General features: G+C 32.7%; 1 protein-coding gene across 1 annotated transcript; it reads right to left on the bottom strand.

Moving 5' to 3' along the window:
* Positions 1-2,975: 2,975 nt before the first annotated feature.
* LOC126888432 (peroxisome assembly protein 12) lies at positions 2,976-14,256 on the bottom strand. Its single transcript, XM_050656686.1, has 7 exons — positions 14,040-14,256; positions 13,761-13,869; positions 10,685-10,866; positions 10,399-10,616; positions 9,429-9,576; positions 5,506-5,591; positions 2,976-3,239 (listed from the first exon to the last, which is right to left on the bottom strand). The coding sequence occupies exons 1-7, from the start codon at positions 14,157-14,159 to the stop codon at positions 3,125-3,127; spliced, it is 978 nt and encodes a 325-aa protein (XP_050512643.1). The 5' UTR covers positions 14,160-14,256; the 3' UTR covers positions 2,976-3,124.
* Positions 14,257-14,521: the final 265 nt, after the last annotated feature.

The following is a 14,521-nucleotide window of genomic DNA, read 5'->3' as shown; positions in this document are numbered from 1 at the left end:
TATGGATATGTAAACATTACTAAAATGTCATTCTATTTACTTGAAAATGTCATCATTAATTTAAAGAGATGGGTTTTAAATGTTCTTGGATAACTGTTATTTTTATAATTGCAAATTATTAATTCAGTTAATAAATGTGATAATTTTTTCACTAACTATGTATTCAGTGATTGTAATAATTTATTTGTACAACAAAAACTAATACTCAATCGAGAAAAGAGGAAAAGTGTTAAAGTGATTTTTTAATAATATATTGTTATGGAACGCTTACAATTTTGAACATCTTTAACAACAAAATACTTGGATCACAGAATATATTATCCTGATGTATTCTTTGCTTGGATCTTCCACAAATAATACACAATAAATAACTTTTTATTAAGTTCACGTCTTAAATCAATTATTTATCAAATACACTATATATCAATAATATTTAATCAAAACTCAAAATATTCCCGATGCAATGTCAAATATTTAAAATTGTCACTGATTGTCAGTGTCTGACTGACAATATATACTGACAATATTATATTCCACTGAGTGCGTTGTAAGACAAAGATAGATTTAGAAAATATTACCACGGCATTGTGTTCATTTTTTTCGAATCCTGAAAAAACCAATAAATATTTTGGAAAAATTTAAACGCAGAATGAAAGACTAAATTATTACCGAGGGCCGAAAGTCCCTTAGAATAAATAAAAAGTTTATTTTGAATGAGATATTTGAAATTAAAAATCACACTAAATTTTCTCTTAGTTTTTCACCCCTGTAACTTATTAAAATAAACATTATAGAAGTTCTCAGGGACTTTCGGCCCTCGCTAATAACGTAATCTTTCATTCTGCGTTTAAATTTTTCAAAAATACTTATTAGTTTTCTCAGGATTCGAAAAAAATGAATCCCCATTTGAATAGCATTGCAGTCTAAAATACGTACCGATCCTCTTAATGAAGTTCCTATAATAAAGAGAAATAAAAAAGTTATTTTGTGTAATATTTTAAAGTATAAGCATTGTTTATCTACACAATGGTTTAGTTTAGTATTATAGGAACTATTTCCTATACCTAAAGGCTTTTTGCTATATATGTATTCAAAAAATTATGGACACTAGATTGCTTTCTGAAAATTGCCCTATAAAAATGTCCATAAGACGTACATTGAATGTACATCAGATGTACATAAAATGTATTGTACCCTCGGAGATCCGTGGAAAAAATTTACACCCAAAATAACAAAATTCAGTTTGGCAACACTGTGCGAATGTTGATACTAACATATCCTTTTTAAGATAAGCACAACGTTAATTTAGTCCAAACAAATTAATATATTTTTTTTGCCAACAAAAATGAGATTTTTCAACCAAATAATGTTTCAAATATGATGTGCAAAATAATTTTTAATTGGGTTCTGCTAATGGGCTTGCTTTTTTGTCATTAAAATAAAAAAAAACTAAATTTTACTCATTAAATCAATGTTGTCCGGTTACCGTCTTAATTATTTTAACTGTACTAATATCCGTTGAGTAATTATGAATGATTAATAGGTCGTTAAAACATTTTATCTATAGCGGCTTCTGGAATATCTTAAAAATATCGAATTTCATTGATAAAATGCGCATATTCCACCGATCTTCGCTTCGACAATACACTGAAAGCTTCAACAACGTACACTGTACATTTGTAATGGACGTCCAATTTTGTGAACTCTGGACGTCCATCGGATGTCCATTGTACCTTAGCGGGACGTTTCAATGTACACAGATGTACGTCCATAAAACGTACTTGTGCTATCTGGGAATCAACAATGATCACTGTCAATGTCAACTTTGGTTGGGTTGCTGAAAACATAATTGATTATAATTATGAGATTAGTTAATCAATTAACATAACAATTATTAACATAATTGATTAACTAATTTCATAATTGTAATCAATAATTATGTTTTCAGCAACCCAATCAAAGTTGACATTGACAGTAATTAAATATTTGATAATGATCATTTCTGATTAGCGTTCGAACAACCGGCCCTAAAAGTGATGTAATCTAAAATTTAGTTTATAATAATGTAAAGTGGTCCTATAAATGGATACCTGTTGGACAACAAAGCTATTATTATTATCATTCTGTTTTTACAACCTTGTGGATTCTAGTCTGCAAACGTTTTCCTCCGGTCTTTTCTGTCCCTTGCCTTACTCTGCGTAGCACTTACTTCCATTTTTTATATATTCTTTAATGAAATTAATTAATCCTTTAACTACACGCGCTGGCGTACTTTGTACGCCAGATATAAGAATTCTACTGGAAATATATTTAAAAATTTAATTTTTGACCTTGCTTATTTTTCTAACCTATCACTGGAATGTGCTTTGCTTTACAATTTGGTTTTAGTTTCGTTATAATCGGCGTTCTGGAAAGATCGTAATTTACATTTTATTATTTGTTGTTTCCGGTGGTGGACAATATACCCCAGGATTATATTACTATTAGTCGTAATATAAGTACATATTTTAATTGTTTTTTAGTCATTATGGCAAAAAATATATTTTTCTTTGTAAACAATACTTTTTCTCCTGTAAAAAATCACATTTAAAAAAAATTTTTTTAGTAATTTTATTTATCATGGAATCCAGTTATTCCATGATTCCAGTTATAAATCCCAATTGGCTTACTGAAAAGGAACTCCAAGTATTCACTGATGCCGAATAAGGTTTATAACAAACAACTAAGTGTATTTTTTCAAAAAAAAAATTAAACAAATCCGATGTTTTTAAGTGTATTTTCTTGTGGCGTACAAAGTACGCCACGCGTGTAGTTATGTTATAACTTGATGCGCGGGTGGTTAAAGGTTAATGAATAATTATTCTACATAACTACGTATAAGCCCGTGAAATATGTAACGTATTTTCCCAAAACAGCGATCATAAAAGCTGTTTAATATGAGAACCTTTCAGGTGTATGAGATGATACAACAAATAAACAATATAAAACCTTTTTTATTTTATACCTTACACAACCTATAATTCTCTTTACCGTAAGAGAAACATTAACGACAGTTACAAATATAACTAAAAATGAATCACATTATCATGTGTGCACCGATACACACTATCCAGTCCTGGCAATACTACGAGGTAATGTATAATCTGACGATATCCAGTGGTTTGGCGGGAAGATTTGTTACTGGACACTTCTGATGTTCGTTCAGGTGCCTTAAGATACAGCGGAAGCAAAAGATATACCTGAAAAATGAATTAAAATCGTTAAGGGAATTTCTAGCAGGTACTGTGACGAGGCAGAAATGTCATTGATGACTAGGAAGAAAATAATGTATATTTTTCGAATCATTTTGTTAATGTTTGAAAATAATCTTTTGGATAAGGCCAATAATGGATCTGTAGGATATTATGTCTATATTTTTATAATCTAAGTAAAAAGTGAAAAAAATTCAAGTGAATTCTAAAAGATCAGAAAGAAGGTCTATTCGGGGAAAGAATAGTAGACAAAATATGTTGGAACATGAAAGGAAGCCCTAATACAATTTGGAGAAAAATGGTCAGTACTATTAGAGAGGATAAAGAGACTTAGTGGTGGTCAAACTAAGTACAAGGAAAAATAAAAGAGAAGGTAACATTATATAAAAAGTGGCAAGAAACCAGATCCGACACAGATCTTCAAAACTATATGATGGCGAAAGTAGAAAAAGCAGAAGCGTATTCAAGCCTATACGATCAACTTGATACGAGGGAAGGCGAAAGAAAGCAAAAGATTTTAATCAGATTAGATGTATCCGCGATGAAAATAATAAAATACTAGTTCACGAAAAGAGATGGAGAAAGTACTTTCACAGCTTATTAAATGAAGAATTTGACAGACAGCCTGTAGAGTCAACGGAGACAGTAGCAGCAATGGTCACCAAAATAACAAATGAGGAAGTGGCTCAAACGCTTCAAAAAATAAAGAAAGGAAAAGCGGTAGGACCAGATGAGATAATTGGGAGAGACAGGAACAAGGTGGCTAGCAGGTTTATTTAATAGAATTATGGAAGTTGGACAAATGCCAGACGAATGGAGAAGCAGTATACTAGTACCTGTCTACAAAAACAAAGGAGATATACAACAATGTACAAACTACAGGGCTATAAAACTGCTTAGCCACACCATGAAAATATGAGAAAGAGTAATTGATAGACGGATATGTGAAAAGACCGAAATATCCAAGAATCAATTTGGCTTTATGCAGGGCAGATCAACAACAGATGCAATTTTCATTATAAGGCAGTTGATGGAAAAATACAGGAGTAAAGAAAAAAACGCTCATATGGTATTCATTGATCTTGAGAAAGCATATGATAGAGTGCCTCAAGAGATTCTGTGGTGGGCACTCAATAAGAAAGGAGTCCCTGGTGAATATGTAAATATTGTGAGGGATATGTATGAGGGAGTAACGACTAGTGTTAGGACAGGTGTGGGAGAGGCTGATAAATTTCATGTGAAAGTAGGATTGCACAAGGCTCGATGCTTATTCCGTATTTATTCCATTAGTTTTGAACCAGATAACAGCGAAACTACAGGGTAACATTCCATGGTGCTTAATGTATGCTGATGATGTGTTAGTAGGAAATAGTGAAAAAGACAAAAACTGGAATAGTGGAGACAAGCTCTGGAGGAAAAAGGTTTAAAACTTGTAGGACAAAGACAGAGTATTTGCAATATTCATTTAAAGATGGAGTTACTACAAATAACATGGTATCTTTGGATGGTGAAATGATTGTGAAAAGCAATAGTTTTAAGTACCTGGGATCGGTATTACAGAGTAATGGAGAAATATATGGAGATGCATGCAATAGAATTAGGGCTGGATGGATGGAGTGGAAGGAAGCGAGTGGTGTGCTGTGTGACAGAAAAATTTCAATGAAGTTAAAGGGAAAATTCTATAAAAGCCATAAGGCTGGCTATGAGCTACGGAACTGAATGTTGGGCAGTGAAAAAGAAAGGAACAACGAATGCATGTGGCGGAAATGAGAATGCTTAGATGGATAAGTGGAGTGACAAAAAAAGATAAAATTAAAAATGAGTATATTAGGGGAAGTCTAGGTGTGGCACCAATTGATGCCAAAATGAGAGAGCATAGGTTGAGATGGTTTGGTCATGTTCAACGTCGAGACGCTCTTCACCCAATATGAAGAATTGCTGAGTGCAGATCTCTGGAAGGAGAGGAAGACCAAAGAAGACGTGGGGGGGAGACGATTAGGAAGGACATGTTGGTAAAGAGGATTAACATTGATATGACCCAAGATAGAATTGTATGGAGAAATGCAATTAGGGAAGCCGACCCCGCATACGGATAAGGCAAAGAGAATGATGATTTTTATAATCTATATTACATTTAGAACTACATAGAGCACACTACAAACAAGCGGTAGCAGAATCATTTATGTTTTGTTGATCCAGTGAAACACTACAGAAAGAAAAACCACCTTATATTAGAGTGAACAACAAAACTTACCCTGAAGCTTGCAATACAGTGGGAATCATCCATGATTTTAAGCATATGGGACACTTTCCTTCGTATTGTTTCGCTTTGTTGTCAAGCTAAAAGCAAATAATATCATTTAGTGGAAGCTAAGAAAATAATGTGCCAACAATATTTTGATGTAAATTACATATAGGTTTACAGGTTTAAAAAACAATAATTTAAATGTTAACAAGTTACAAAGTTTTTGATACGTGTATGATATGTTACTGTATACAGGGTGGTTTCAAAAGAATGGTTGTCACTGATAAACAAACAGCGGCTTTGTAAATGTAACAGCCAAAGTGACTAGACAAAAAAGTCATACAAGGTCTGGGCTCATATATCCGCAAGCAACGTGTTAAAATAAGCTATCACACTGTGGATTATAGAATAATATGAAGATATTAAAGAAAAACTTGAACGTGGGCACACGTGGGTCATAAGATATACAAATATTTCAATTTGTAACATGTCAAAGAAACCAAACGTTACGTTTTGCATAATTTCCGTTTATTTTACTAAATTTTTTAAAACATCCAGTAAAGCGGTGTAATTCTTACATAAATATTATTTGCTTTATGGGTTTATGACTGCCTTGCTAATATTTTGTATAAAAATACCCTTAATAATTTTTTATCTCTAATAATTTCTTTTACAGAAGCCGCTAAAGATGCCGCTTCTGAACGTTTTGTTTATACATACTCAAACACGCCGCTTAGTCTAGAATACAGTCCACACTATAATTCTAATATTTTCACAAACGGTATTTTGATCAGGCAATTTTATGTACACCCTTCAATTCTACATTATTTTATGTTGTGGATCAAGGTTTAAAACATTCTACCTATGTTTCGTGTAATCTTTTTTTGTATCCCTATCTTTAAATTTTCGATTTTTGTTTCTTCACATATTTGACTTTGTGTATTTTCTCATCTGATAAGGTCCCATTAGGAGTCGAGTTCTCCCATTTTTGAAGAGACCTTTATCCCTTTGAGTTCTTCCCCCTCCGGAGACCATCTTTGTCCCAGTTTACCCTGATTGGGAATGAAAATTCCTCCTCATTTACAGGCGACCTTTATCCCGATGTGGAGGTCACTCTTATCATCGTCTGGAAGCCCCCTTGTATTCAAGATTCGGCTGGTGAGGCCACCATCCAGTTAACCTGTTCAACAGTTTATTCGAATTATTGTGAGTACTAAATTCTTATATGTATTCTAAACCAATCAAGTGGTGTGTTGCTTTTCCTTTAAGAAAGTTACTTAATATTGTTAGAGATTGAATTGAGTTGCGAGTTTAATATTTAAAATCGGTTTGTTATAGAGTATAGAGTATTATAGATCAATCATCCATTGTTAAATATCTAATGTTAATTAATAATTTTGTTGAGTTTCTATTTTGAACATGTTTAAACCAAAACGATTCCAAACAGTAAATTGTTTGTTCCTTTTGCGTATTTAAATTTTCTCATTTAATTGCATGTTTTTTAAGCATTCTCACGTTTATTGTGATATGATAACTTTATTGATATTTGATTACTTTTGATATTTATATTTGATATTTTAAATACACTACTCCAAGAAATTAATGCACCACCTTAAAAATGGGTCATTTTTAATGTCTCGAATTTCCTAAACCTGTTTTCCGATTTTAGTGATTTTTTAATGTTATTATAGCCTTATTTTAACAATGTCGCTAATATTGTTACTACGCAGGTAAATTGTCATTGTATACTGGGACTGGCTGTACCAATCAAACTGAGTTTTTTCTCAAAGTTCACCGCACCCTGTGAAATATTCTAGCATTTATAAAATACTGAAATTAAAACCCAACTGTATCCTCAGGTTTTCTTAACATTCTGTTTTTTTATTCATTCGCTTATCTTGGATAATAAAAGAGTTAGTTGCTTTAACAACTAGACATGTTTTTCATCGATACTGGGTGTGCAGCATACTTTAAGGGGCAATTCTGCATGATAAAATAATGACATTTTGTTATATAAAAATATGTCCGCAAATGCTACGTTTCTAAAAAACGGAGTGTTGATATTTTTCTTACAAACTGACGATTTATTTATTGCTCTAAAACCAGTTGAGATATGCAAATGAAATTTGGTAGGTTTTAAGAGGTGGTTGTTGCACATTTTTTTGACATGCGATTAAAAATTTTATATTCTCCATTGGCGCGCATACATGTCATATCACCCGTATGCTATGCACGCCAATGGTAAATATAAAATTCTTAATTGTATGTCAAAAAATGCGCAATAACTATCCCTTAAAACCCACCAAATTTCATTTGCATATATCTCAACCGGTTTTAGAGCAATAAATAAATCATCAATTTGTATTTCAACACTCCGTATCTCGGAAACGGAGCATTTGCGGACATACGTTTATAAAGAAAACTGTAATTTTTTTCATGCAGAATTGCCCCTTAAAGTAACTTGCATACCCAGTATTGATGAAAAACATGGCTACAGTTGAGTCCGCGAGTCTTTACCCGTGCGTCATCATTTAAAGCATACGAAATAAGTCGGAAATTTACTAAACGCAACGGCAAGTGGATATTATTCCAATCACGGGTTATAGTATAAAATTTGACGTTATCAAATAAATAGAATGTCAAATTTAAGTTTTGCTTTAAAATTTTGGTGCATAATTACAGCTACATTTGAAGTAGCTTAATAAATTATTTTATTATCATTGATTAATAAATAAATAAGCAATTTATAAAAAAATTCGATAACATATTTTCTTTTTGTTATTTTAGTCACTTTGGCGGAACCTTAAACACATGCACTCAACTGTGTCAACAATGAGGTTAGCTTTGTACGTTGTCAAAATTTATCGTAAAATAACATAAACTTATTACAAAATTTCTAACTCCAATATAAAATTAGTTGTGAAAACAACTGTTTGTATACCTACTATAAAAACTGCAAAATGCAAAAATTCGACAAAATAACAGCAAAAATTCAACAAACTGACAGCCACAAAAGTAAACAAACCAAAACGTCAGAAATTGTACTTAGAATATGTGAAGACATCCCCAATCGTCTTTCTTTGTACCTATCTCTTTTCAATGCACTGAGTCTAAATCGTTCATAAAAATAACATGTGTCTTTACTTAATAACAGGCGGCAGCTGGTTTGTCATTAGTTTCATGCGTGGAAGAGAATGATGCTAAATAAAAAGTATGTGTTTTATCTCGCCAGGTATTAATGACGCACGGGTAAAGACTCGCGGACTCAACTGTAGTTGTTAAAGTACGTAACTTTTTTATTATCCAACATAAGCGATTGAATCAAAAAACAGAATGTTAAGAAAACCTGAGGATACAGTTTCAGTATTTTATGAATGCTAGAATATTTCACAGGGTGCGGTGAACTTTGAGAAAAAACTCAGTTTGATTGGTACAGCCAGTCCCAGTATACAATGACAATTTACCTGTCTAGTAACAATATTAGCGACATTGTTAAAGAATAAGGCTATAACATGTTAAAAATTCACTTAAATCGGACAACAGGTTTAGAAAATTTGAGACATCAAATATTTTTGGTGGTGCGTTAATTTCTTGGAGTAGTGTATATCTTGATACAGTGAATTTTACATTCATGTTCTTTTTGGGATTTAAATATTTAAAGATCAGTGGTGCCCCTTTTTAAAGAGTTGTTCTCTTCGCTATATATTTGTTGTTGCTCTGTATCTGTTCTTTCTTTTGCTTCTTACCTCTATATGAACGACCCTCCCATAGTCTACCATGACTGAGCAACTATGCCTTTGAGCTTATAGTAGATCAGTGTTCTAAGTTCACTTCTTAGTAATCTGGTTAACACGGTACATCTAGTCATACGGTAGGTACAAGTGCACAATTTTAAATAATAATAATTGTATAAATTCTGTTTCTATACTTACGGGAGGTGCTGGAACACTTGGTAAATCTGTTACATTAAAATTGCTTTTTTGAGAATTCCACATTTGTAGAAACTGCAAGAAAAAAGCACCTACTTCCAATGTTGTGGAAACTCCATTTCGTATTAACCCAAAACTTATCTGTGGTAAACTAAAAAGCAACAATATGTTATTTTTTATAATCATTACCTAAATGAAAAATAAAGAAAATTGATTACTGTATATCACTAGATCAATTTCAAAATCAATGAAAATTAGTCTTCATCAGTTGTCTTCTTCTTTAACCTATGTTCGTCCACTGCTGGACATAGGCCTCTTCCATTTGCTTTTATCGATTTCTACTCTTGGCAATTCTCATCTACTGCTTGCCCGCGACTTATTTGTTATCATCTGTCCACATCTTCTGAGGTCTGCCTATTCCTTGCCTGTTCTCTCTTGGTCTTCAGTTTGTTAATCTCTGTGCCCATTTTTCGGGATTATCTCGGGCAACATGCCCGACCCATTGCCACTTGAGCCTTGCTATACATTCTGCCATATCAGTAATCTTTCTTCTTTCACGAATGTCGATATTTAGAATCCTGTCTCTCAAACTAATCACTAGCATGGCCCTCTTCGTCGCTCTTTGGGTTGTACTGAGCTGCTCTAAGGTTTTCTTTGTAAAGACCATGGTCTCCAGTCCATATGTAGTTACAGGCAAGATAGATGTGTGATCAACTCTTCAGTGATAGTTTTACCACTGTATAAAGGAGAGGACTCAAATCCGCCTGAAGTAATCAGCCAATATATCTTTAGCCTTAACAAAAAGCTGTGATAATATGATTAAGTATCACCAACTAAGAGAAGTATATAGTCACTTTGAAAATAATATGTCCCAAAATAAGATAAATATTTAACGTTATTTATCACATACATCAATCAAATATGAAATTTAACAAGTTACATTTTAATTTGATAAAGTTCTGTGACTATTTACCTTAGGCTGCCTTTGAATAGCGATGTCCAAAATCCTGAGTGGTCTTCAATATCTTTATTGTATACTAATTTACTTTCTATTAATTGATATATTGGTGTCTGATATTCTGTGTGCTGTGCCATATATTTTATATAGTTATGTATTGTGAGCAGCCCATACATTAATTCAAACGTGGAATATGCAAATAGCAATAATTTTTTCATGGTGCCTTCGAAATCCTACAATAAAGAAAACCTTTGAGTACCTGTCTTGTTTCCATTTGATTTTTGATTTACCATTTGCGTACCTTTCGTATAGACCCTTCAGCATTTTCTATCCTTATTATAGCTACTTTTTCATCTATTTTCCTTTTAAAATATGGAATACCAACTAAAAATATTAAAGACAATTCTCTATGCCTTTTGGTTATGGGGTCACCATTGGAAGATACCCGTTTCAGTCCATAAAAGTGTTCAGCAAATGATGAATCTACAAAATACCAAAAAATGTCCATAACTGCCATCAAATTAATAGCTTGATCTGCATAGCATCATTAATGCAGTCACTTATAAAATTCTAGCAAACATACTAAACATGAGACTTAAACCATGCACTGGTGAATTAGGAGAATGCCAGAATGGGTTCAGCCCGAGTAGATTGACGATTAATTCCATACATGCAGTGGTGCAAATATTCATGGACTTCAAAAGTGTTTTTGATACAATTAATCTGACAAAAATGATGGAAGAGCTAGGGCATCTTGGACTCCCAGAAAAATTAAGACATAAGGTAACAGTGAGCCTAATGAACACTGCAGCAAAGATCAGTTGCAATGGAACAACTTCTAAGGAGATCAAAGTAAACAAAGGTGTGCAACAAGGTGACTCTATTTCCCTTACACAGTTTAACTTAACCTGATATTGGAAACAATAATAAGGACAAACTTTGCAATAAAAACATTATTACAGATCAACTTAAGTAACAGCATATTTATGCAGATGATCTAGTCATCATAGGGAAGACGAAGATGACACATAAAAGCAGTTGAAAAACTAGATAAGGAAGTAAAGAGAATAGGGCTAGAGCTAGAGATAAACCAGCACAAAACAAAATACATGATGATAGGGAAGGATGACACAACTCAGAAATATCTAATAACACAGAACTATAAATTTTAAACTGTATCCACCTTTAGTTACTTGTGAGTAACAATAGGGAAAACTGGAAAAGATAACAGAGGAAAGAATTCTGAAAGGCAAAAAAACATATGTAATGAATAGAAATCTGCTGCGAAGTAAGAGAACAAAGTTGAACCTATACAGGGTGTTTCATTAATAATTGTCCATATAGTAACTGGAGAAACTTTAAGCATAAAATAAGAAATTTAACCTAAAACACTTAAATAAAATGTGGTTTCTTACTGAGTTACAGGGTGTTTTATCTAAAAATTTAAAAACTATTTTTGCTCAGCATTTTAAAACTATTTGACGTATCCTTTTCATACTTGGCAGGAAGTATAGGTACTGTACAAACTACTAAATTATGTTAAACAAACGTTTCTGGCTATTACCAGAAGCGTACGACGGGGAAAGGGAATGGTTGACCCTTTCCAAATTCTACGCCATTGGCGGAATTGCTATTTTAGTTTAATTTTTGGATTCTCCAATATTTTCTATGAAAATAATATCCTCTTCATTCGTAACGATAAAGTCGTTAGTTTTCGAGATCTTTGAAGTTAAAAATGAAACGACACGGTTATTTTGATTAAAGTATTGTGTCGCTTCATTTTTAATTTCAAATATCTCGAAAATTAAGAATGAAGAATACATTATTTACGAAAAAAGTATTGGAAAATCAAAAAATTACACTAAAATAGCAATTTCGTCAGTGGCGTAGAATTTGGGAAGGGTCAACCAGCCACTATCCCCTGTCGTACGCCTCTGGTAGTAGCTAGAAACATTTATTTATCTTAATTTAGTAGGGTGTACAGTACCTACACTTTTTGCCAAGTATGATAAGGATACGCCAAATAGTTTTCAAGTACTGGCTACAAATAATTTTTAAATTTTAATCATATGAATCATATCATAAATTAATCAAAATAACTGTGCCGTTTCATTTTTAACTTCAAATATCTTGAAAACTAATGACTTTATCGTTACCAATGAAGAGTACATTATTTACGTAGAAAGTATTGGAGAATATAAAAATGGCACTAAAATAGTAATTCCTCCAGTGGCATAGAATTTGAGAATGGTCAACCATTCACTATCCCTGTCGTACACCTCTGGTAGTAGCTAGAAATGTTTGTGTATCATAATTTAGTAGGGTGTATAGTAGTCGCACTTTCTGCCAAGTATGTCAAATAGTTTTAAAACGCTGAGCAAAAATAGTTTTTAAATTTTTAGATAAAACACCCTGTAACTCAGTAAGAAACCACATTTTATTTAAGTGTTTTAGGTTAAATCTTCGTATTTTGTGCTAAGGTTTCTCCAGTTATTATATGGACAATTATTAATGAAACGCCCTGTAGAGGACCTTAATAAGACCTGTTGTTATTATGGGATGGAAACAACAAGTAGCAAGAAAGAGGAAGTCAGTTTTTTCAAGCCAATACAAACACAGCATCTTTCATATTAATACAGAGCGTTAATTGGTTCTTAGATTCAACTTCTGTTATAATCTACAGAAATAGGGCAATGAATGTTAAACACTGGAAGAAAATGTAAGGACAGTAAGAAATGAAGGGCCACGGGAAAGAACGATCAGAGTCTACTTTTGGTCAAAATTTAAATATTGGCACCATATTTTAGTTTTTCGTGGAAAGAACCTAAGCATTGTTTCGTTTGTGCAATAACGATCACCGTATGTTATAATTAAAAATGCTGTATTTAATTTTCCTGTACCAAAATATACGAACTAAAACTTTCAAATTGGATTTGTACAAAATGAACAAAATGTGACTCTGATCGTTCTTTCCTGTGGCCCTTCAAATGGAAGAGAGCAGCAAAGACACAGCAAGCTATAAATGATCCACCTCACCCAAGAATATGATTTTAAACGCTATGACATTAGCTATAATCCCTAGGGATTGTAATGCTTAACACATTACACATTCCCTGTCATGTTTTGAACCAACACTTTTTTGTTTATTTATTTATTAATGGCATTTTTAAATGCCCACTAAGAAAACAACATGCCTTGATGATAATATGAAGTATGGTTTCTTAAATAAACATTAAATTTGACGAAATAGCCAAGTTGCAAGGCTCTATATACAAAAACTAAGTATATGGTGGCTCGTCAAGGCACATATATGAAAATATGGCTGGCAGGGAATGTGTTAATGAATGAATGCAGTCACTTAAACCTATAATACTTACCATAGTGAGCTAAATAGTGATACTGTAATAAACCATTCAACACAACAAAAGTTTCTTCGAAATACTTATTCAACCATCCAAATTTGTGCGGAATATTTGTGGAAAGCACCTAAAACAAGTCTTATTTATTTATATTTATTAACGAGCCTTGCCCACTTTTAGTACAATTTACAGTTAAAAAACCTCAATAGAATTAGTCAAATAATAAAATCTTTAGTACAGAATCACTACAAGTTAATGCCCAATGGACGTGGAATCAGTAAGAAAGTAAAATCTTACCAAAGCAAGTCTTTGTAGAGCTGGGTGCAAGGTTTCATTGAGGGAATGTTGAGCGATAACTTCTAATATGCTTGGTCTGTTTTGATACGTAAATGTAAAATTTGCAGCATGTTCTGCCATAATAAAAATAAATACTTATGTTATTTAAAATTAAATGTTTATTTTGGAAAAAGGTTAGGTTAAGTACAAAAGTCAAAACAATGTAATGATACCAACATTGGAATTTAATTGAGTGTCAATTGTTGGCAACACTTTCAACAATAAAATAATTTTTTATCGTCAGATGGCGCTACAGATCGTCGAAAGACTTCGCCCAAAGTCAAAACATAAAACATCCTTGTGTCCTTGCCAGTGATGTGGGACTCTTGCCCTTGCTCTTGGAATAGTAATGGTCATAGATAATAAGCGTATAGAGCTCAAAGTACAACAAAATGGTGGAGGGGGGTACAATCCCAAAACCCCCCTGCGGTTAGTTGGTTACG

This window comes from Diabrotica virgifera, chromosome 7, assembly GCF_917563875.1.
Source record: "Diabrotica virgifera virgifera chromosome 7, PGI_DIABVI_V3a".
NCBI lineage: Eukaryota > Metazoa > Arthropoda > Insecta > Coleoptera > Chrysomelidae > Diabrotica > Diabrotica virgifera.
This window is presented reverse-complemented; position numbering and strand designations above follow the sequence as displayed.